General features: G+C 43.5%; 1 protein-coding gene across 2 annotated transcripts in view; it reads left to right on the forward strand.

The window, feature by feature from the left end:
- The window catches only part of cdh8 (cadherin 8), a 99,016-nt gene that overhangs the window by 44,510 nt on the left and 29,080 nt on the right, over positions 1–25,426 (forward strand). For both annotated transcript variants that reach the window (XM_014126500.2, XM_014126498.2), the window contains exon 4: positions 19,953–20,072. In XM_014126500.2, the coding sequence (XP_013981975.1) occupies positions 19,953–20,072 (120 nt within the window). The remainder of the gene's footprint in view (positions 1–19,952; positions 20,073–25,426) is intronic.

The following is a 25,426-nucleotide window of genomic DNA, read 5'->3' on the forward strand; positions in this document are numbered from 1 at the left end:
GACTGGTTCTGCCATCATTCAATTTAATCAATCACCTAGCTGACGCATCTGTCGGGTTGTACCAAAATAATGAAAGTGCACACGCACACACACACACACACACACACACACACACACACACACACACACACACGCACACACTGACTCACACATTACTTATTCATCACATGTTATTTATTATCCGGCGTAACTCTGAATTATGCATGTAATATGATCAGTCTCTGGTCCTTCAAAGCCTCCTGAGGCATTTATTCTTTGTAGAATACAGTATGTAGGCTTTCTATGTAGCATGCACTCTGTGGCACACCTAACATACCTAGCTGTGCATTAACACAATTGTACCCTGCAGTTCCAAATTTGCTGGTGCCTGTCATTTGTCCTGCTCCCCTATGTGGCTGAGCCTGAACTCTCCCTCTCTAATACCTCAGCTTGGTCTTCCTTGAAGAGAGAACAAAAACTACAGGCTCCCAGGTAATGATGCCCTTCAATATGTTCTGCATAAGATTGGCTCTGCGGATGAATGGTAAAGAGCTCAATGAAACGAAGGACAAAACCTCTGACTGGCTCTTTTCAAAAGTCACCCTTTTCGTGGCGGCCATGAAGCTCACAAAAATGAAGAGATAAGAGACACCGTGATAAAAGACAGGGAAATGAATGAGCTGAAGTGTGTTTTTGTCTGGGCAGCTCTTGTGGTGAGAGGAAGGTACATAAACACCCAAGGCCAGTGCTAATGGGTCTGGGCAGCATTGTGTCAGCTGGAGTGATGCGACTGATCCCCTTTGACAGGGTAATCAGTACAATACTGGACACTGACATTATCCCTTTCATGATGGAGACGGGAGGGATGGAGAGCATCCTGAGAGTGGAACATGCTATATGTGATACTACAAGCCTAATAAAGGCCCAGTGTATAGCTGCCAACATACGATTTACATTGATATTACCTTTATATCACGTTTCAGGAGAAGACCCAAATGCAGACAGTGTCGAAGTAACAAAAGTTGATTACGAGAACAGGGGGCAGGCAAAACGACAGGTCAAGGGCAGGCAGAGGTCAGTATCCAGATCAGAGTCCATAAGGTACAAAACAGCAGGCATTCTCTGGGTCAGGGCTGGGAGAGGTCAATAATCAAGGGTGGTGTGACAAGGTAAAGAACAACAGGCAGGCTCAGGGCAGGCAGAATGGTCAAAACAGGAACTAGAAAAAGACAGCAGTTAGGGGAAAACCGCTGGTATGCTTGACAAACAAAACAAATTGGCAACAGACAGAGAACTCAGGTATAAATACACTGGGGATAATGGGGAAGATGGGCAACACCTGGAGGGGGGTGGAGACAACACAAAGACAGGTGAAACAGATCAGTGTGTTACACTTTATATTGCCTAGGTTTTTACATACTTAATTTAGGTGGCAAGCGTAGTTCTGTTCTCACATGTAAAAACACAGTGAGGTGCTCATGTCACCTTCCTAACATATATATATTTTGATGTGTTAATTAACATTATGGACATTTGCATGGAATAGATGACTATGTAAGAATGCAGTTTTACATGAGCAAAGTTTATAAAGCATATTATGAATTAGACCTGGGTGATATACCGTTTGTACCGTATACCGGCCGGGGAATTTTGAAATCCTGTTGGTATGATTTAAAACTGTATAATTGTTTACATTTTTTTGGTTTTGGGAGAAAGCCATTGAATTTAACTTTAAGAAATCTAAGATAAATTATATCCAGCTCAAATTATATCCAGCTCAGGGCTCCAGCTATGCATTTGGTTTTCTAACTTGCTAGCTAGTGGCTAGATGTCAAGATCAAGGTTGTTGGTTACAGCAGAGACATTCAATCCCCTACTGCGGATATTCCCAAACTGGGGTACGCGTAATGCCATCGGGGGTACGCCAAATAAAAATGTGTTTCACATTTTCAAACAGTCCATTTAGATTATCCAACGGGGCTATACATTTGGGTGATGTTTTTTTCTCACCTGAGTAGCCTCGTTTCACTGCCCAAAATATTAATCGTTACTCTCTCGCGGGAATTCCACTAACGGTCCATATGTAGCCAAACGTAGCTACTGCTCATTCCATTTGCTCAAAAATGTATAAATGGTTTAAAAAAGTAAGGCCCACGTCCATAGAGACACGTACCAGATCTACTGGTAGTTATGCTACTACCAGCATTACTACACCTGCACTGTTTCATGACGCATCAGTGACAAGGCAGGAGATGTTTTGAAACAATTACTGCTTCACATACAAGCCAGTGAATTGTATGCGTTACAACTGGATGAGTCAACAGATGTGGCAGGCCTGGCACAGCTCCTGGTATATGTCCGTTACGTTTATGAGGGGTAAATTAAGGAAGACATTCTCTTCTGGAAACCAGGACAACAGGAGAGGATATTTTAAAATACTGGACAGCTTTGTGACATCAAATGGACTTTGGTGGTCAATATGTGTTAGGTATCTGTACTGATGGCGCAAAAGCCATGACAGGGAGACATAGTTGAGTGGTAACCCACGTGCAAGCAGTTGTTCTCGACGCCACTTTGGTACACTGCAGCATCCCCCGAGAGGCTCGTTTTGGATACTACAGTGAAAATGGTTAACTTTGTTAAAGCAAGGCCTCTGAACTCTCGTATATTTTCTGCATTATGCAATGATATGGGCAGCAACCATGTAACGCTTTAACAACATACAGAAGTGCACTGGTTATCAAGGGGCAAAGTATTGACACGTTTTTTTTAACTTCTTCGGGATCGTTGTCCTTTCCACGGGACTGTTGAGCTAACGTAGGCTAATGCGATTAGCATGAGGTTGTAAGTAACAATAATATTTTCCAGGACATAGACACATCTGATATTGGCAGAAAGCTTAAATTCTTGTTAATCTAACTGCACTATCCAATTTACAGTAGCTATTACAGTGAAAGAATACCATGCTATTGTTTGAGGAGAGTGCACAGTTTTGAACATGAACAGTTATTCAAATTAGGCACATTTGGGCAGTCTTGATACAAAATTTGAACATAAATACAATGGTTCATTGGATCAATCTAAAACGTTGCACATACACTGCTGCCATCTAGTGGCCAGAATATATATTGCATCTGGCTGGAATAATACATTATGGCCTTTCTCATGCATTTCAAAGATGATGGTACAATAAAAATACAAAATAACGTTTTTTTTCCTTTGTATTATCTTTTACCAGATGTATTGTGTTATATTCTCCTACATTCCTTTTACATTTCCATAAACTTCAAAGTGTTTCCTTTGAAATGGTACCAAGAATATGCATATCCTTGCTTCAGGGCTTGAGTTACAGGCAGTTAGGTTTGGGTATGTCATTTTAGGCGAAAATTGAAGTAAAGGGGCGGATCCTTAATTGAGAGACGAGCTTAAAGTTTTCTTTACTGACCATAATTTTCACTTGTCTGACCGCTTGCATGATGACGAGTTTCTCACATGACTGGCCTATCTGGGTGATGTTTTTTCTCACCTGAATGATCTGAATCTAGGAGTACAGGGACTCTGTAACTATATTCAATGTGCGGGACAAAATTGAGGCTATAATTAAGAAGTTGGAGCTCTTCTCTGTATGCATTAACAAGGACAACACACCGTTCTTTCCATCGTTGTATGATTTGTTATGTGCAAATGAACTTAAGCTTACGGACAATGTCAAATGTGACATAGCGAAGCACCTGAGTGAGTTGGGTGCGCAATTGCGCAGGGTACTTTCCTGAAACGGATGACACAAACAACTGGATTTGTTATCCCTTTCATGCCCCGCCTCCAGTCCACTTACTGATATCTGAACAGGAGAGCCTCATCGAAATTGCATCAAGCGGTTCTGTGAAAATTGAATTTAATCAGAAGCCACTGCCAGATTTCTGGATAGGGCTGCGCTCAGAGTATCCTGCCTTGGAAAATTGCACTGTTAAGGCACTTATGCCCTTTGCAACCACGTACCTATGTGAGAGTGGATTCTCTGCCCTCACTAGCATGTAAACTAAATACAGGCACAGACTGTGTGGAACATTATTTAAGACTGAGACTCTCTCCAATACAACCCAACATTGCAGAGTTATGTGCATCCTTTCAAACACACCCTTCTCATTAACCTGTGGTGATGATGAACAAATACGGTTTTATATGTAAGATGGCTAAATAAATAGCAAAATGATTGATTATTATTATATTCTTATTTGTGCCCTAGTCCTATAAGAGCTCTTTGTCACTTCCCACGAGCCAGTTTGTGACAAAAACTCAAACTCATTCTTAAGTTTAATAAATGTATTGTATAGTGTGTGTGTGTGGCATGCTTACAATGATGGCACAAAACCACATTTGAGAGTGCGCTGACTCTGGTGCTAGAGGGGGTACGCAGCTGGAGGTTGAATGTTTGAAGGGGTACGGGACTATAAAAAGTTTGGGAACCACTGGCCTACTGGATCAAGATTCCTGTTAACTAAATTGTTTATTTTTTGTATATTTGTAATAGTGCCCCTTGTGTGCACATTAGGTAATACCTTATAGTGCAGTGTATAGTGCAGAAACCGTATGACGGTATAAAAGTCTGGATACCTTCCAACCCCATTATGAATTGATTGGAGGTGATCAGGGAAACCCAAAGGCTGCATGATGGGTGGGAGGTCTGTAAATGAGCACAGAGCGAGGCGGGGAGTGTTTTCTGAATGCTGAAGTGTTCTAATTCGCACCCCAGCATTGGCAACGCTTATTCATATCTGATAGGATGCCAGGTTGCTTTCTCACAGACATTCTTCAGTTCAAAATCTTGCTCCAGTCATTAATTATGCAGGAGGAGAGCTGCAGATATGTAATGTTGCGTTGAGGCTTTTTCTCTACCGCTCTCCCTCTCGCTTTTGCTCTGCAAGCCTCCCTCTTTTTACTCCCTGCCTCTCTTCCCCACTATCTCTGTGTATCTCTCACTATATTTCACTTGTTTTCACCCCCAAATTCTTTCCTATGTGTGTGTGTTTGAAGGACTGTAGTGTGTGAGAGGGTGCGTTGGGGGAACAGTTGTCTATGCCCGTGTTTTTCTTGCGCTTGGTGATTGTAGAGTACTCAGCAGTGAGTGCAGGATCCTATGCCCTCCCATCTTTCTTTGTCTGCATTATTAATTGTCAGAGGTACAAACCATAGTTGTTTGCTCCCCGCAGGCACCCAACCGTGCTCTCCCAAATGAAAAGCACTGATTGCATCCTGTGGAGAAAAAAATACATTATATTTATAGTAATTTTAAAAGGCATTTTAAAATTACTAAAGGCAGTACACCAAGTAAATACTTACTAGAGAAGAAAAAGGTCCATGATTCTACCCACAGCAACTTAAGTATGCATCTCCTTAGTGAAGAACACACACAAAAGTAAAAAGCTTTCTGAGTATCACTTCAGTAAACACACAGGGATGAGGCTTTTTTTGTGCGTGAGAGTGTCACTGCTATGCTAACATTTTCCGAAGGGGCCCAGCAGAAGATTCATGTGGCATTGCTGGTGGCGGGAATTGCACACAGACACATAAATGGGAGGGAAAAACATTCATCAAGGGGGCAGAGACTTGAGCAAGGAGGCCCATCCAATCACAGCAGAGAATAAAGGGAAGGCATAAAAGTCCATGCAGCAAGGTCATTTGAAAAAGAAAAAGATAAGAACGTGAGATCAAGTGGTAAATCTCCTGTATGTTGAGCCTTTGTGATCCTCATAGATGCCTGTCCCATTAACCAAAGCCAATGCTCTGTTACACTGCCTCTGCTCATGCTTTCCCCAACACTTCTCTAACCTGTGTGTGGAAACCATTAAACAGGACTCAGCCTGTTATATGTTCTGTAGATGATGATTATTCTTTGAAGAGTGTTTTTCTTCACCTCCCTGCTCATGTTGGTATTTGGCTTGTTTTGTTTCAGCACAGTGCCTTATTCCGGTTTCACTGTTAGTGAAATATTGACAGTTGCATTGTTCCTTACGCCGGAGTATGGATTTAACCAGTCTGTGGTTTCTCCACAGTCATAGGCTGGTGTCCACAGTAGTCAATGCAGCACCAGTCAGTGAACAGGTTGACTATGTCACTTCAGGGCTTCTGGGTAATTGGCTAAATCTGCTCTGCAACACAGTGCAGAGATGGCCCTTTAAAATTTCACCTCACTTCAGGGAGGATAAACAAAGCACGAGATGACTTGGAGTTTGGAAGCCCTAGCCATTGTATTTGCTCTCTTCTTCTATGTGATATCCATCTGTTGTGTGTGTGTGTGTGTGTGTGTGTGTGTGTGTGTGTGTGTGTGTGTGTGTGTGTGTGTGTGTGTGTGATGTGTGTGTGTGTGTGTGTGTGTGTGTGTGTGTGTGTACGCATTTTATAGGGACATAGTGTAAGTGACCACAAGCTTCTGTGTGTTCCCAATGATGGATTGCTCGTCAGGAGGGAGTAGGAATACTCGGTATGCCTGACTGATGCATTGAGTCCTAAGTCACGTACAGTGCTTTTGGTCTTACCTTTCAGATTCCTCCGGGAATTATGTTAACGCTTTGGACTCAACGATCTTGTATCTGATGGCAGTTCAGCTAACTTCTCCGGTGTTATCTAATACCCTCACATTTCCTCTGAATACAGGGTGCATGTTTTGATACAGTTCTCTAGTAGGTGTCTGACCCATGTCAAAGCGGGCTCCCAAGTGGTGCAGTGGTCTAAGACACTGCATCTTAGTGCATGAGGCGTCTGGTTTGAATCCAGGCTGCATCACATCTGGCCTTGATTGGGAGTTCCATAGGGCAGTGCAAAATTGGCCTAGTGTTGTCCGGGTTTGGCCGGGGTAGGCTGTCATTGTAAATAAGAATTTGTTCTTAACCTGTTATGGCTAGGGGGCAGTATTTTCACGGCTGGATAAAAAACGTACCCGATTTAATCTGGTTACCACTCCTACCCAGTAACTAGAATATGCATATACGTATTACATATGGATAGAAAACACCCTAAAGTTTCTAAAACTGTTTGAATGGTGTCTGTGAGTATAACAGAACTCATATGGCAGGCCAAAATCTGAGAAGGTTTCATTCAGGAAGTGGCCTGTCTGACAAGGTGTCGTTCTTCTTGTCTCTGTTTATTGAAGAGTGAGGATCTTAGCTGTCCCGTGACACTTCCTACGGCTGCCATAGGGTCTCAGAAGGCGGTAAAAAGCTGAATCGTGGCTTTGCAGGCTCTGGCTGAAAAAAAGTAGTGCGTTTGGGTAGTGGCTGGTTACAGTACTGTGAGACTCAGGCTCGTGCCCGCGTCGACCGAAAGCTTTGTTTACTTTCCTCTGTTTAGCTAAATGGACATTCCCGGTCGGAATATTATCGCTTTTTTTACGAGAAAAATTGCATAAAAATGGATTTTAAACAGCGGTTGACATGCTTCGAAGTACGGTAATGGAATATTTAGATTTTTTTTGTCACGAATTGCGCCATGCGCGCGACCCTTATTTACCCTTTCAGATAGTGTCTGGAACGCACAAACAAAATGCCGCAATTTGGATATAACGATGGATTATTTTGGACCAAACCAACATTTGTTATTGAAGTAGCAGTCCTGGGAGTGCATTCTGACGAAGACAACAAAAGGTAATCAAACTTTTATAATATTAAATCTGATTTTGGTGAAGGCTAAACCTGCCGGGTGTCTAAATAGCTAGCCCGTGATGCCTGGGCTATGTACTTAGAATATTGCAAAATGTGCTTTCACCAAAAAGCTATTTTAAAATCGGACATATCGAGTGCATAGAGGAGTTCTGTATCTATAATTCTTAAAATAATTGTTATGCTTTTTGTGAACGTTTATCGTGAATAATTTAGTAAAATGTTAGCAAATTCCTCCGGGTATGCTAGTTCTGAACGTCACATGCTAATGTAAAAAGCTGTTTTTTGATATAAATATGAACTTGATTGAACAAAACATGCATGTATTGTATAACATAATGTCCTAGCAGATAACCTAACCAGATTAAATCGGGTACGTTTTTTATCCAGCGGTGTAAATACTGCCCCCTAGCCCTAACAGGTTAAAAACAATGTGTTAAAAACAATTTGTCTATGTCAGTGTAGTGCATTGATCATTATTGTAACACAGTCATTCTTGGTTTCAAGTCTCTGTTGACCATGGCCAGCTTCTGTCTATTGAATAATCCTTAACCACACTATCATTTTCCAGAACTGTTCCTACAGCATATTGTAACTTGTTTTTCAAAAACATAATATGTACTAAATATTTACACCCCTTGCTGTTAGAGTATTGGAAGAACACCTTTGTGGTCACTTACTCAGGATGAATATATTCATAAGAACATATAGCAATGTTTTTTATTTGTTATTGCCCAGCCATTATAACTGTCCTGGGAGCAATTAAATATGTGAAGTGTCCCATTCTGTCTCTAACTTCCTTCCCTGAACTATCTGCATGTTGCACATTTCCTGAGAACTAATTAAAGTGAATCAATGACACAACACTTTAAAATGGCGGCATATGTCACAGCCATCAGCGGTGAACAAAGGACACTCTTAATTGTTTTGTTCCTGTGGTTCCTGTAAACGGCTTGTCACGGCTCACACTCCTCAGCCTGCTTGTTATGTAAGTTTTCCTTGTCACTCCTCCCACAACACACACACACACGCATGCAGGCACACACACACGCACACACACACATTCCCTTCCAGTTTCTCAGTGAATGCTTCCTCTGTGTCTTAAAAAAGGCAATGAATTGTACTGCAAAAATGACAATGACCACAAAGGGGTTATGTGTGACAGTTACTTACACTTCACAAGCCTGACGTCCCCGATCAATCAATGGCTCAGGGGAGCAATTTTTGTGATACTGACAACTATGTATTCTGGATATTCTCTAGTTTCCTGTCTGGGCAGGAACACAGTATCACTCTGATATTCAATAGGTCTTCAAATCAAATCAAATGTTATTTGTCACATACACGTGGTTAGCAGATGCGAGTGTAGCGAAATGCTTGTGCTTCTAGTTCCGACAGCACAGTCATATCTAACAAGTAATCGAACAATTCCCCAACAGCTACCAAATACACACATTTCTAAAGGGGTGAATGAGAATATGTACATATAAGTATATGGATGAGTGATGGCCGAGCGGTATAGGCAAGGTGCAATAGATGGTATAAAATACACTATATACATGTGATATGAGTAATGTAAGATATGTAAACATTATTAAAGTGGCATTATTTAAAGTGCCATTGTTTAAAGTGACTAGTGATCCATTTATTAAAGTGGCCAGTGATGGGGTCGCAATGTAGGCAGCAGCCTCTGAGTTTGTGATTGCTGTTTAGCAGTCTGATGGCCTTGAGATAGAATCTGTTTTTCAATCTCTCGGTCCCAGCTTTGATGCACCTGTACTGACCTCGCCTTCTGGATGTTAGCAGTTTGAACAGGCAGTGGCTCAGGTGGTTGTTGTCCTTGATGATCTTTTTGGCCTTCCCGTGACATCGGGTGTTGTAGGTGTCATGGAGGGCAGGTAGTTTGCCCCCAGTGATGCGTTGTGCAGACCGCACCACCCACTGGAGAGCCTTGCGGATGAGGGCAGTGCAGTCGCCGTGCCAGGCTGTGATACAACCCGACAGGATGCTCTCGAATGTGCATCTATAAAAGTTTGTCAGGGATTTGGGTGACAAGCCCGTCCCTTCTGAAAGTCCAGGACCCAATTGCACAGTGCGGGGTTGAGACCCAGGGCCTCCAGCTTGATGATGAGCTTGGAGGGTACTATGGTGTTAAATGCTGAGCATTCTTACATAGGTATTCCTTTTGTCCAGATGGGATAGGGCAGTGTGCAGTGTGTTGACTAGTCTCCCAAAGAACTTCATGATGACAGAAGTGAATGCTATGGGGCGGCAGTCATTTAGTTCAGTTATCTTTGCCTTCTTGGGTACAGGAACAATGGTAGCCATCTTGAAGCATGTGAGGACAACAGACTGGGATAGGGAGCGATTGAATATGTTCGTAAACACACCAGCCAGCTGGTCTGCGCATGCTTTGAGGATGCGGCTAGGGATGCTGTCTGGGCCAGCAGCCTTGCGAGGGTTAACACGTTTAAATGTTTTACTCACATCAGCCACGAAGAAGGGGGGAGGGTGCGGTCCTTGTTAGCGGGCTGCGACGGTGGCACTGTATTATCCTCAAAGCGGGCAAAGAAGGCGTTTAGTTTGTCTGGAAGTGTGACGTAGGTGTCCATGACGTGGCTGGATTTCTTTTTGTAGTCCATGATTTCCTGTAGACCCTGCCACATACGTCTCGGGTCTGAGACATTGAATTGCGACTCCTCCTTGTCCCTGTACTGGCATTTCGCTTGTTTGATTGCCTTGCGGAGGGAATAGCTTCACTGTTATATTCAGACATATTCCCAGACCTCTTTCCATGATTAAATGCAGTGGATCATGCATTCAGTTTTGCGCGAATGCCGCCATCCAGCCATGGTTTCTGGTTAGGGTAGGTTTTAATAGTAACAGTGGGTAAAACATCTCTAATGCACTTCTTTATAAACACACTCACGGAGTCACGTATATGTCGAAGTTGTTCTCTGAGGCTGACCGGAACATATCCCAGTCCGCGTGATCAAAACAATTTTGAAGCGTGGCTTCCAATTGGTCAGACCAGCGTGGAATGTTTCTCGTCACTGGTACTTCCTGTTTGAGTTTCTGCCTATAAGACGGAAGGAGCAAGATGGCGTCGTGGTTGGATTTGCCGAAATTTGCTTTTTTTAAATCCCCAACTACAATAAATGCAGCCTCAGGATGTATGGTTTCCAGTTTGCATATAGTCCAGAGTTCCTTAATGGCCATCTTTGTGTCTGCTTGAGGGGGAATGTACACAGCTGTGACTATATCTGACAAGAATTTTCTTGGAAGGTAAAATGGCCGGCACTTGATTGTAAGTAATTCTAGATGGGATGAGCAGAGGGACTTGAGTTCCTGTATCTTGTTGTGATTACACCATGAGTTGTTAATCATGAAGCATCTTTGATGTAAACACATGCATTGTGATCATCTCAGATTCAGACTTCCCTGGCCGTACTGTCTTTCATTTCTTTCTCATATCCATTTAAGAAGCCCTACTTGCACACAATGTTAAGCACGGGTATGCATTACCTGGGTTATGAAGAGTGATCTGTTGAGGGAGAGAATGCTTTACTGACTGATTATTATTTCTCGTCAGACTTTTACACCATGCTCATGTCTCCTCATGAGCAATGTAACACCATTTTCAGTGACAGTGCTAGTTGTAAATCATACTGGATTGAACATTGGTTGGGAAATTGGACTGCCATGTTGAGTGGCAGATGACAAAGTTCACTCTTTCAAGTTGTTTCCATACTGATTTGTTTCAGAATTTCCATCAGATCCATCTGCCTCATCAAAGTTAATATGTAACCCATATGGAACCTGGTTGTCAACTCTGAGAATACATTGGCAGCATTCCAAATATGGCATTGCACCTACAGTAGATGGTTGTTTACTGAACCTTGTTTATCCTATTTCTATAGTCAAGAGTTTTGGCCTGCTGTTTTCATTTGACAACAGGCCTGACTGTGCTTAATGTGTTTCCCAGTCTATGCATTTCAATCAACTGGGTCATACAGCAGCAGCATTCACTACAGTAAGCTATCCAATCCACATGAGTCTCTTAGTCTGACCATGAGCCATTTTTTTATAGCGGCATAGCCACAAAAGATAACAGCGCCAATATCTATCTGATGATCATCAATACGTGGTCATTTTCTTGTCACAAGGCTAGTGCATTCATAGACCATTCACTACCGGTCAGCCAGTTGAGGACCGGCACTCATTTGATTTGACCTAGAAACCAGAGGAGATGATGGGCCCGGGGAATATACATTCATCACCATGATGAGTCACTGAAACTTAATTCACATATGTGTCATAATCTTCGTCGTCTGAAGAGGAGAAATCATCGGACCAATATGCAGCGGGTATATTGCTCATCTTCGTATTTATTGAAGGTAAACACACATAAACAAAATAACGACGATAACAGTCCAGTAAGGTGCACAAAATAAACCGGAAACAACCACCCACAAACACAAGTGAAAACGAACACACTAAATATGGCCTCCAATTAGAGACAACAACCACCAGCTGCCTCTAATTGGAGGTCATTGAAAAAACACAACATAGAAAGAGAAACCTAGAATAAACATAGAAAATATAGAACATACATCAAAACACACAAAACACCCCCTGCCACGCCCTAACCAAACTACAATAACAAATAACCCCTTTTACTGGTCCGGACGTGACAGTACCCCCCCCCCCCCCAAAGGTGCAGACCCCGAATGCACCTGAAACAAAAACTCACAAAACAATAACCCCAAACTAAAGGGAGGGAAGGGAGGGTGGCCACCGTCATCGACGGTTCTTGTGCTACACCCCCCTTCCCAATCCTCCCCCCTACGGAGGTGGCTCAGGAGCGGGACGCAGACCCCGTTCCACCACTGGCTCACCCCACTTAGGTGGCGCCTCTAGAGTGGGGTCCCTCGCCGCCGACCCCGGACTGGGGACCCTCGCAGCGGGCGACTCTGGCAGCGCCGGACAGACGGGTGACTCTGGCAGCGCCGGACAGGCGGGCGACTCTGGCAGCGCCGGACAGGCGGGCGACTCTGGCACAGGACGCACCAGTCTGGGGAGACATGCAGGAGGCCTGGCTCTGGGCGCAGTCACAGGACTCACCAGGCTGGGGAGGCATGCAGGAGGCCTGGCTCTGGGAGCAGGCACAGGACTCACCAGGCTGGGGAGACATGCAGGAGGCCTAGCTCTGGGTGCAGACACAGGATAGGCCGGGTCTTGAAGACGTACTGGAGGTCTGGAGCGCACAGCCTGCACAATCCATCCTGGCTGGGTTGTAACTGTAGCCCTGCACGGGCGGAGTGCTGGCACAGGGCGAACTGGGCTATGCTGAGGTATGATGGCTGCCGTGCGTAGAGCAGGCGCAGGGTAGCCTGAGCCTAGGAGACGCACTGGTGGCCAGATGTGCTGTGCCGGCGCACTTCTCCCTGGCTGGATGCCCACTCTAGCACGGCACTTGCGGGGGGCTGGTATCAACCGTACCAGACTGTGCGTGCGGATGGGCGAGACCGTGCACACTTCCACATAGCACAGTGCTCTCAACGCCAAACGCTCCCCATAATAAGCACGAGGAGTTGGTTCAGGCCTATTGCCTGACTTACTTCAACTCCTCGTGTGCCCCCCCCCCAAAATGTATTTTTGGGGGCTGCCTCCTCCCCTCCTGAAATGGAGGATATAGTGCCTCATACCTCCGTCGCTCAGCCTTTGCTGCCTCCAGCTCCTCCTTCGGGCGCCGGTACTTCCGTGACTGCCCCCAGGGTCCCTTACCATCCAATATTTCCTCCCATGTCCACGACTAAGTAGCTCTCCTGCTGCTCCCTCTTCCGCTGCTTAGTCCTCTTATGGTGGGTGGTTCTGTAATAATTTTTGTCGTCTGAAGTGGAGAAATCATCGGACCAATATGCAGCGGGTATATTGCTCATCTTCATATTTATTGAAGGTAAACACACTTAAACAAAATAACGATGATAACAGTCCAGTAAGGTGCACAGACTAAACCGGAAACAACCACCCACAAACACTAGTGAAAACGAACACGCTAAATATGGCCTCTAATTAGAGACAACAACCACCAGCTGCCTCTAATTGGAGGTCATTGAAAAAACACAACATAGAAAGAGAAACCTAGAATAAACATAGAAATAGAAAATATAGAACATACATCAAAACACACAAAACAAACAACCCCTGCAACGTCCTGACCAAACTACAATAACAAATAACCCCTTTTACTGGTCAGGACATGACAATATGGTATTTTTAAATACATTTGAGTATACGTGACAATACACACAAATACCATATTGTCACGTATACTCAAATGTATTTAAAAATACCATATTGTCACGTCCTGACCAGTTAAAGGGGTTATTTGTTATTGTAGTTTGGTCAGGGTGTTGCAGGGGGTGTTTGTTTTGTGTGTATTGGTGAAGATAGGACATTATTTTCATAATATTTATTTGTATATTATTTGCAATCTCAGATGAGGCTAGACATTCAGTAAATAATACTGCCATTCTAACCACTGAACATGGTGTTCTTGGACACAGACACCTTAGTCTATGTGCACCCCACAGTGCAGACACAGTGAGATAAACAGCACTGGTGTATCCAAGGTTGTAGAGTTGGATACTACTTTCCTTACGTCTACGTGACTGCATATATATATAGCAAAAAAAGAAACATCCCTTTTTCAGGACCCTGTCTTTCAAAGATAATTCGTAAAAATCCAAATAACTTCACAGATCTTCATCTTCATTGGAAGCATTGTTTCCCATGCTTGTTCAATGAACCATAAACAATTAATGAACATGCACCAGTGGAACGGTCGTTAAGACACTAACAGCTTACAGACGGTGGGCAATTAAGGTCTCAGTTATGAAAACTTAGGACACTAAAGAGGCCTTTCTACTGACACTGTAAAACACTAAAATAAAGATGCCCAGGGTCCCTGCTCATCTGTGTGAACGTGCCTTAGGCCAGGGCAATAAAAATAAATGTGGCCAGGGCAATAAAATGCAATGTCCGTACTGTGAGATGCCTAAGACAGCGCTACAGGGAGACAGGATGGACAGCTGATCGTCCTCGCAGTGGCAGACCATGTGTAACAACACCTGCACAGGATTGGTACATCCGAACATCACACCTGCGAGACAGCTACAGGATGGCAACAACAACTGCCCGAGTAACACCAGGAACGCAGAATCCCTCCATCAGTGCTCAGACTGTCCGCAATAGGCTGAGAGAGGCTGGACTGAGGGCATGTAGGCCTGTTGTAAGGCAGGTCCTCACCAGACATCACCGGCATCAACGTCGCCTATGGGCACAAACCCACCGTCGCCGGACCAGACAGGACTGGCAAAAAGTGCTCTTCACTGACGAGTTACGGTTTTGTCTCACCAGGGGTGATGGTCGGATTCACGTTTATTGTCGAAGGAATGTGCATTACACTGAGGCCTGTACTCTGGAGCGGGATCGATTTGGAGGGGTGGGTCCATCATGGTCTGGGGCAGTGTGTCAGAGCATCATCGGACTGAGATTGTTGTCATTGCAGGCAATCTCAACGCTGTGCGTTACAGGGAAGACATCCTCCTCCCTCATGTGGTACCCTTCCTGCAGGCTCATCCTGACATGACCCTCCAGTATGACAATGACACCAGCCATACTGCTCGTTCTGTGCGTGATTTCCTGCAAGACAGTGTTCTGCCATGGCCAGCGAAGTCTGGGACCTGTTGGATCGGAGGGATAGGGCTAGGGCCATTCCCCCCAGAAATGTCCGGGAACTTGCAGGTGCCTTGGTGGAAGAGTGGAGTAACATCTCACAGCAAGAACGGGAAACTCTGGTGCAGTCCATGAGGAGGAGATGCACTGCAGTACTTAATGCAGCTGGTGGCCACACCAGATACTGACTGTTACTTTTGATTTTGACCCCCCCCCCCCTTTTGTTCAGGGACACATTATTCCATTTCTGTTAGTCACATGTCCGTGGAACTTGTTCAGTTTATGTCTCAGTTGTTGAATCTTGTTATGTTCATACAAATATTTACACATGTTAAGTTTGCTGAAAATAAACGCAGTTGACAGTGAGAGGACGTTTTTTTTTCTTCTGAGTTTACATGTGGCCACAGAGCCCCATTCTCCCTCATTGTCAGTGGCGAGCCAACCAGGATAGCCCGTCTGAGGTCCTGTTAGCCCCATGGGCCCCTGGCAACACTGGAACATCAGCCAGAGACAATTATGACACTCTGAAACAAAAGCCATGGCACTAACAAAGAGTTCCCACTCCCACTGCCATCGTGCCACAACTGACATCACTAAGCCTCTGGATTTATCCCCTCCAGTTTTCAAGGAAGATTCCTATTGATTTTCTATCACTGTAGGAATGTACACAGTAAATGGGAAGTGCCCTCTTAGTTTTTCATCTGATGAGACAAAAGGATATACCCCAACATCTTTATCCCGCCCTTGCTTTTGAAACGCTAGCTTTCACACTATAAAGGCCATGACCATAACTCCTATTTGCCTAATAGTTTCATACCATTTGTTTTTTATAATTTGTGTAGCAATAAGTCCTCAGTACTCTAGTTAATATTAATGAGATTACATTAGGTTTACCATAGGAACACAATCTGTAGCATCTCTGGGTGTTTATGGACAGCTGGAACAAAATAAAAGTGCATGACACGTCTTTAGACAGGGGGATAGCATGGATTCATTCATCCATCACAAAGATAGTTCAGAAACTACCACATACTGTAAGTGACATTTGTTTGAGAATTAACGTCAGTAGTGTGACTGCACACGTCAGTCGATTTAGGCCTCAAACCTGCAGAGGTTTTGTCACAGACCCAAATCAGCTTTGGAATTGCATTTTTATAAGCAATTGTTATTTTTCTTCTCCTGAAGTTTATAGGTGTTACATATTTGTAATTGCACTGGTGGGCTACAGGCATCAAATCAAACCAGAGACAATATTCCCACAATTGAGTTTCCTCGACCAAGGGCCCAGTGGTGCATCCAACTCTGCAGTCATGAGTGTCCCCGAATTCTCGGTACAATATCCAGGAAGGACAAGCTAATCTGTACTGATTTGAAACAGTGCCAAACAGAAGGTTTTTTAATCCCTCACTTTTTTTTTATCAGAGGAGTGGAGAATGTACCCCTCTGAAAGGAAAAAGGTAGAGGGGGTTATTTCATGGCCCACTAGTTCCACTGTTTTGTTCCACACTTCAATCCCTATGTATTGTCACATAGTTTGGATTTGCTATTTGCTGCAGACACACCTTTCAAGGAATCAGAAGTATGAAGGTGCTTTCATAATTAAATGCAAATATGGCTCCATTTTCCCAACGCCATTGTAGTATTAGCAATTTAACTTTTAGGCAGATAAGACTTATTATCTCTGAAAAGTGGAGCAATTTCCTGTCCTGTCTTAATTTCATTGGCAAATACCTATAGCAGATACAATATACATTATTCTCAACCAGCGTTGCAGGAATAGACACATTTTTATTGTTGCATACATCAATAGTACTTCAATTGTAATTATTGTACTTCAATTGTAATTCCCTGACCATTCCCTAAACGAAGACTTTGTGACACTTTCAATGAATCTAGGTTTACTACAGTTCTGGTATTGTAACAGTACGTGAAGCTGTTGAGTGATTTGGTAAGCCCTGGCAACGGTAAGGGTCATCACAGCACATGAATTACTAACAAACACATGTCTCAAAGGGCCACTTGAGGCTCTATGTGAAATAATTGGGTAGCAATAGCAAAGCAGGTTTTTAGTCAGAGTGCAATGGTGGTCTATATGTTTTGTTTTTGTAAAAGGGAGGACAGTGTTACTATTAATCATTGTTGGACATGTTTTGGCTATATAAAAAGGAAATGCATTCCCCACATGGACAATATTTAATGACCCTCTCTCATGAAACAATCTTGAAATTCTGCTGGAGTGGGTCTATATTCTGTAACATGTCATATGAACAAGCTCATGAGAATATTATTCAGTTTATTTATTTCATTTATTTATTTTTTATTTATTTCACCTTTATTTAACCAGGTAGGCTAGTTGAAAACAATTTCTCATTTACAACTGTGACCTGGCCAAGATAAAGCAAAGCAGTTCAACACATACAACAACACAGTGGAATAAACAAACATACAGTCAATAACACAATAGAGAAAAAAAGTCTATATTCAGTGTCTGCAAATGAGGTAAGATAAGGGAGGTAAGGCAATAAATAGGCCATGGTGGTGAAGTAATTACAATATACCAATTAAACACTGGAGTGAATAGATGTGCAGAAGATGAATGTGCAAGTAGAGATATTGGGGTGCAAAGGAGCAAGATAAATAAATAAATACAGTATTGGGATGAGGTAGTTGGATGGGCTATTTACAGATGGGCTATGTTCAGGTGCAGTGATCTGTGAGCTGCTCTGACAGCTGGTGCTTAAAGCTAGTGAGGGAGATATGAGTCTCCAGCTTCAGTGATTTTTGCAGTTCGTTCCAGTCATTGGCAGCAGAGAACTGGAAGGCAATGCGGCCAAAGGAGGAATTGGCTTTGGGGGTGACCAGTGAGATATACCTGCTGGAGTGCGTGTTACGGGTGGGTGCTGCTATGGTGACCAGTGAGCTGAGATAAGGCGGGGCTTTACCTAGCAGAGACTTGTAGATGACCTGGAGCCAGTGGGTTTGGTGATGAGTATGAAGCGAGAGTCAGCCAACGAGAGCGTACAGGTCGCAGTGGTGGGTAGTATATGGGGCTTTGGTGACAAAACGGATAGCACTGTGATAGACTGCATCCAATTTGTTGAGTAGAGTGTTGGAGGCTATTTTGTAGATGACATCGCCAAAGTCGAGGATTGGTAGGATGGTCAGTTTTACGAGGGTATGTTTGGCAGCATGAGAGAAGGAGGCTTTGTTGTGAAATAGGAAGCCAATTCTAGATTTAATTTTGGATTGGAGATGCTTAATGTGAGTCTGGAAGGAGAGTGTACAGTCTAGCCAGACACCTAGGTATTTGTAGTTGTCCACATATTCTAAGTCAGAACCGTCCAGAGTAGTGATGATGGACGGGCGGCCAGGTGTGGGCAGTGATCGGTGGAAGAGCATGCATTTAGTTTTATGCATTTAAGAGCAGTTGGAGGCCACGGAAGGAGAGTTGTATGTCATTGAAGCTCGTCTGGAGGTTGTTAACACAGTTCCCAAAGAAGGGCCAGAAGTATACAGAATGGTGTCGTCTGCGTAGAGGTGGATCAGAGAATCACCAGCAGCAAAAGCGACATCATTGATATATACAGAGAAAAGAGTCGGCCCGAGAATTGAACCCTGTGGCACACCCATAGAGACTGCCAGAGGTCTGGACAACAGGCCCTCCGATTTGACACACTGAACTCTATCAGAGAAGTGTACCTGTAAAACAGATGATGAGCACCACATATTCTGAACTGCAGATTGTCTGTATCTACAAAGGCACAACTCATGCTCTCGGCCTCAAAAACATTTGCCAAGCCCCAAAGCCAGGTGATAGAAGGCAGAACAGACGAGTTTAGACCAACAGACTGTTTGTTCCTTGCCAGCAGCTGCATAAGGGAAACATCTATACCTGTGTTCCACAAATGTTCTTTCAATGGTCCTAACAACAATTAGCAGAGAAATCAACTAGAATAGAAAAGAGTTAGCATCCTTATATTAAAACTGAGAAGCACCATGTTAAACTGGCCTGGTGTTATTACTCTGTTTGTGCCAGATTAATGGCACATGCCTAATGGCAGGCACAGAGGTGGCCTTAACTAGTGTTGTCCCCCACTATGACCCATTATGTCTCCTGCAGTCAGCAGGCCTGGATACCTGTGGCTAGGCCTGATGCCTTCTGTAACCATGAACATTTACCGATGTTGTCAGAACACCAGAGAACATATTTTACAAAAAGAATTACCATACCATCTGTACTGTCAAGTTGCTGCCTGCGAACAGCTTTCCTCCTTTTATTCTCTTCCCACCCAAGCCACAGACTAATGACGAGTTGGGCATCAACATCAGCCCTGCTCTTTATTGTTCATTTTTCAAAGCCTTCACTGTAAGATTGTTTTCTCTGTTGGGACATTGTAGCACAGTATGCTGTGTCATTCATGTGTCTGGCAGTAATGTTGTCTTTAACCTTACCAATAAGTACCTCTTGCTTTATAGTGGAACCAGGAAAATTACAGGGGGAGAAGCTAGCTGTAAGGAGTGATTATGGGTGTCAGAAGTCCACTCTCTTTTTAATTATGTGCCCTTTCTCATATACAGGTACCTCAGTCACTAGGGTGACGGCAACAGATGCAGATGACCCAGTCTATGGAAACAGTGCTAAACTTGTGTACAGCATACTGGAAGGACAGCCCTACTTCTCCATAGACCCCAACACTGGTGAGTGGATTGCCATGGTGAAATACTAAAGCAAATCAAAGTTTATTCGTCACATGCACAGGATCCAGCGGGTGTAAACAGTACAGTGAAATGCTTACTTGCAGCTCTATCCTCAACAGTGCAAAATAAATGTAACATTCAGGATCATGGCATGTAACATTGTTGAGCTTGAACAGATACACTCCTTCCTGTATGGTTCGATGGCAGTCAAAACAAGTGTTGTTTTCAGTGAAATGTACAGATTGAATGCATATTATCCATACATGGAAAATTACTCAGCATACAAATTATAGTTGCGTTTTGAGGATATAACACCCAACAAAATATTCAAGGACTCTTACATTTAAAAGACAGTCCTATCTTTTTTAATTCAATCTGCCGTCTGCTTATTCTTCAACCTTGACTCTGCTGTTTTCCTAATTGCATTTTCAGCCGACTTGTTAACAGTGTGTCTGTAAGCAACATGATTAAATAATGGTGAAATTACATTAATAAGCAATGAGATGGAAATCAACTGCTCACAATTTGGAAAAACAACATATAATAAACAAGCTCCAAGAACGTCCAAACTGTATGTACATAATACATATGAAGGCATATTTCTACATATACTATAGAAACCCTGTTTCCTCCTCAACAATATTATGATTTTAATCACTCACCTCTACCACAATAAAATGGAGAAGGTATAGTGAATCTATGAAAGGACAATTTGAGGATCAGCGTGTACGCTTTGCATGATTACTGAGCACATGCAGATGGCTCATTCAAGTGAGCCAGCTGTTTTAATGAATGTTAATGACAAATAAAAGGTAAGGGAAAAACAAACATTATAATCCATTTGACACTTCCAACACCATGAAGGAAATGAAATGCATTTGATAAATAAATAAACATCATGCCCCAATCCATCACTTGGTTAATGGACGGTAGAAGAAATCCTACCGAATATGTATGGAAATTAGTGTTTGTCTTTCCACCCTTTTCAGTGATGAGGAATTAATTTGAATAGCTAACGATGATCAACAGAGATGACAGTAGAGTGAGTAACAGAGGATAACTGAAGTGTGTTTGCATGTGTGTCTGTGGGTGTGGTGCGTGAGTACATGTGAGTTTGTGTGTGTGTGTGTGTGTGTGTGTGTGTGTGTGTGTGTGTGTGCACTTCTTTTAGGGAGAGTTGTTCTTACCTGCTTCAGACAGGTAAGAACAGTGCATTATCTCAGGCATAATATGACCAAGGGTGTCAGGCCTTTATTAAGTGTTGATTATTTTTTGGATTATCCTGCCGGCCTCTGTTTTCTGAGCGGATTATCCTTGCCCTGAGCTCTTCATTTTTTGCACCGTGCCACTGCAGTCAAATAAGGTTAATTCTGCGTGCAATATTTTTTATATATACAGTACCAGTCAAAAGTTTGGACACACCTACTCAATCCAGGGGTTTTTCTTTATTTTTACTATTCGTAGAATAATAGGGAAGACATCAAAATAGGAAATAACACAAATGCAATCATGTAGTAACCAAAACAGTGTTACACAAATCAAAATATATTTTATATTTGAGATTCTTGAACGAAGCCACCCTCTCTTTGCCTTGATGATAGCCTTGCACTCTCTTGGCATTCTCTCAACCAACTTCATGAGATGGTCACCTGGAAAGCATTTCAATTAACATGTGTGCCTTGTTAAAAGTTAATTTGTGAAATTTCTTTCCTTCTTAATGCGTTTGAGCCAATCAGTTGTGTTGTGACAAGGTGTGGGGGGGGGGTATACAGAAGATAGCCCTATTTGGTAAAAGACCAAGTTCATATTATGGCAAGAACAGCTCAAATAAGAAAAGAGAAGCAACAGTCCATCTTTACTTTAAGACACGAAGGTCAGTCAATGCGGAGAACATTTAACGTTTTAGTGCAGTCTCTTAAACCATCAAGTGCTATGATGAAACTGGCTCTCATGAGGACTGCCACAGGAAAGGAAGACCCAGAATTGCCTCTGCTGCAGAGGATAAGTTCATTAGAGTTAACTGCACCTCAGATTGCAGCCCAAATAAATGCTTCACAGTGTTCAAGTAACAGACACATCTCAACATCAGAGGAGACTGTGTGAATCAGGCCTTCATGGTCAAATTGCTGCAAAATAAACACTACTCAAGGACACCAATAAGAAGAAGAGACTTGCTTGGGCCAAGAAACACGAGCAATGGACATTAGACCGATGGAAATCTGTACTTTGGTCTAAGGAGTCCAAATGTGCGATTTTTGGGTCCAACCGCTGTGTCTTTGTGAGACGCAGAGTAGGTGAACGGATGATCTCCGCATATGTGGTTCCCACCGTGAAGCATGGAGGAGGTATGATGGTGTGGGGTTGCTTTGCTGGTGACAGTCTGTGATTCATTTAGAATTCAAGGCACACTTATTAACAGAATTATGTGGTGATATGCCATCCCATCTGGTTTGCGCTTAGTGGGACTATCATTTGTTTTTCAACTGGACAATGACCCAAAACACACCTCAAGGCTGTGTAAGGGCTATTTGACCAAGAAGGAGAGTGATGGAGTGCTGCATCAGATGACCTGGCCTCCACAATCCCCTGATCTCGACCCAATTGAGATGGTTTGGGATGAGTTGGAAAGCAGAGTGAAGGAAAAGCAGCCAACAATTGCTCATTATATGTGGGAACTCCTTCAAGGCTGTTGGAAAAGCACACAGAGATGCATACAAAGCTCTCCCTCGCCCTCCATCTGGCAAGTCTGACCACAATTCTATCCTCCTGATTCCTGCTTACAAGCAAAAACTAAAGCAGGAAGTCCCAGAAACTTACTCAGTACGGAAGTGGTCAGATAACGCGGCTGCTACGCTACAGGACTGTTTTGCTAGCACATACTGGAATATGTTCCGGGATTCATCCAATGGTATTGAGGAGTATACCACCTCAATAAGTGCATTGACGACGTCGTCCCCACAGTGACCGTAGGTACAGACGAACCAACAAACAAGCAAAGCATCAATATAGGATTAAGATTGAATCCTGCTACACCGGCTCTGAGGCTCGTCGGATGTGGCAGGGCTTGAAAACTATTACGGACTACAAGGGGAACCCAGACGCGAGCTTCCCAGTGACGCAAGCCTACCAGACGAGCTAAATGCATTTTATGCTCGCTTTGAGGCAAGCAACACTGAAACATGCATGAGAGCACAAGTTGTTCTGGACGACTGTGTGATAACGCTCTCGGTAGCCGATGTGAGCAGGTCAACATTCACAAAGCTGCGGGGCCAGACTGATTACCAGGACGTGTACTCAAAGCATGCGCGGACCAACTGGCAAGTGTCTTCACTGACATTTTCAACCTCTACCTGATTGTAATACCTGCTTGTTTCAAGCAGACCACCATAGTCACTGTGCCCAAGGAAGCGAAGGTAACCTAAATGATTAGCGCTCCGTAGCACTCACATCAGTAGCCATGAAGTGCTTTGAAAGGCTGGTCATGTCTCACATCAATAGCATCCTCCCGGATACCCTAGACCCACTCCAATTCGCATACCGCTCCAACAGATCCACAGATGACGCAATGTCAATCGCACTCCACACTGCTCTTTCCCACCTGGACAAAAGGAACTCCTATTTGAGAATGTTGTTAATTGACTACAGCGCAGCGTTCAACACCACACTGCCCACAAAGCTCATCACTAAGCTAAGGACCCTGGGACTAAACACCTCCCTCTGCAACTGCATCCTGGACTTCCTGATGGGCCTCCCCCAGGTGGTAAGGGTAGGCAACAACACGTCTGCCACACTGATCCTCAACACTGGGGCCCCTCAGGGGTGTGTATATAGTCCTGTCCTGTACGCCCTGTTCACCCACAACTGTCTGGCCAAACACAACTCCAACACCATCATTAAGTTTGCCGACGATACAACAGTGGTGTGCCTGATTACCAACATCGATGAGACAACCTGTAGGGAGGAAGTCAGAGACTTAGCAGTGTGATGCCAGGACAACAACCTCTCCCTCAATGTAAGCAAGACAAAGGAGCTGATCATGGACTACAGGAAAAGGCGGGCCGAACAGGCCCCCATTAACATCGACAGGGCGGTCATGGAGCGGGTCGAGAGTTTCAAGTTCCAACTATCATTGGTCAACCACACCAAGAAAGTCGTGAAGAGGGCACGACAACGCCTTTTCCCACTTAGGAGACTGAACAGATTTGGCATGGGCCCCCAGATCCTCAAAAATTTCTACAGCTGCACCATTGAGAGCATCCTGACCAGTTGCATTATCACCTGGTATGGCAGCTGCTCTGCATCTGACCGTAAGGCGCTACAGAGGTTGGTGCATATGACCCAGGACATCATAATAGGCGGTGTCAGAGGAAAGCCCAAAATATTGTCAGAGACTCCAGTCACCCAAGTCATAGACTGTTTTCTCTGCTACCACACTGCAAGAGGTACCGGAGCGCCAAGTCTAGGACCGAAATGGCTCCTTAACAGCTTCTACCCCCAAGCCACAAGACTGCTGAACAATTAATCAAATGGCCACCGGACTATTTACATTGACCCCCCTCATTTGTTTTGTACACTGCTGCTGATCGCTTTTTATTATCTTTGCATTGTCACTTCAACCTTACCTACATGTACAAATTACCTCGACTAACCTGTGCCCCCGCATATTGACTCGGTAATGGTACCCCCTGTAAATAGCCTCGTTATTGTTATTTTATTGTGTTACTTTTATAATTTTTTACTTTAGCTTATTTGGTAAATATTTTCTTAATTTCTTTCGGCTAGGGGGCAGTATTTTGACGTCTGGATGAAAAACGTGCCCAAAGTAAACTGCCTGTTACTCAGTCCCAGAAGCTAGGATATGCATATAATTGGTAGATTTGGATAGAAAACCCTCTGGAGTTTCTAAAACTGTTAAATTATGTCTGTGAGTATAACAGAACTTATTTGGCAGGCAAAACCCAGAGGACAAACCATACAGGATTTTTTGTTGTTGTTGAGGTGACAGTGTTTTCAATGGGAGTTCTATGTGTATCTAGATTTATAAGGCACTTGCTTGCAGTTCCTATCGCTTACACTCAATGTCAACAGTCTTTAGAAATTGGTTGATGTTTTTCTTTAGAGAAATTAAGAAGTACGGCAGTTCAGAACGAGGGTCCAGACTAGTGCACTCTTATGTTTTGATGCACACTCCAGGTCACGCGCTTCACGTTGTTTTTATCCGGTATTGAACACCGTTTATCCCGTCTTAAATTGTATCGATTATTTATGTTAAAAAATACCTAAAGATGTATTAGGAAAGTTGTTTCAAATGTTTGGACAGTGTTTACAGGTAATTTATTAGATACTTTGTAGTC

Source organism: Salmo salar, chromosome ssa11 (genome assembly GCF_905237065.1).
Source record: "Salmo salar chromosome ssa11, Ssal_v3.1, whole genome shotgun sequence".
NCBI lineage: Eukaryota > Metazoa > Chordata > Actinopteri > Salmoniformes > Salmonidae > Salmo > Salmo salar.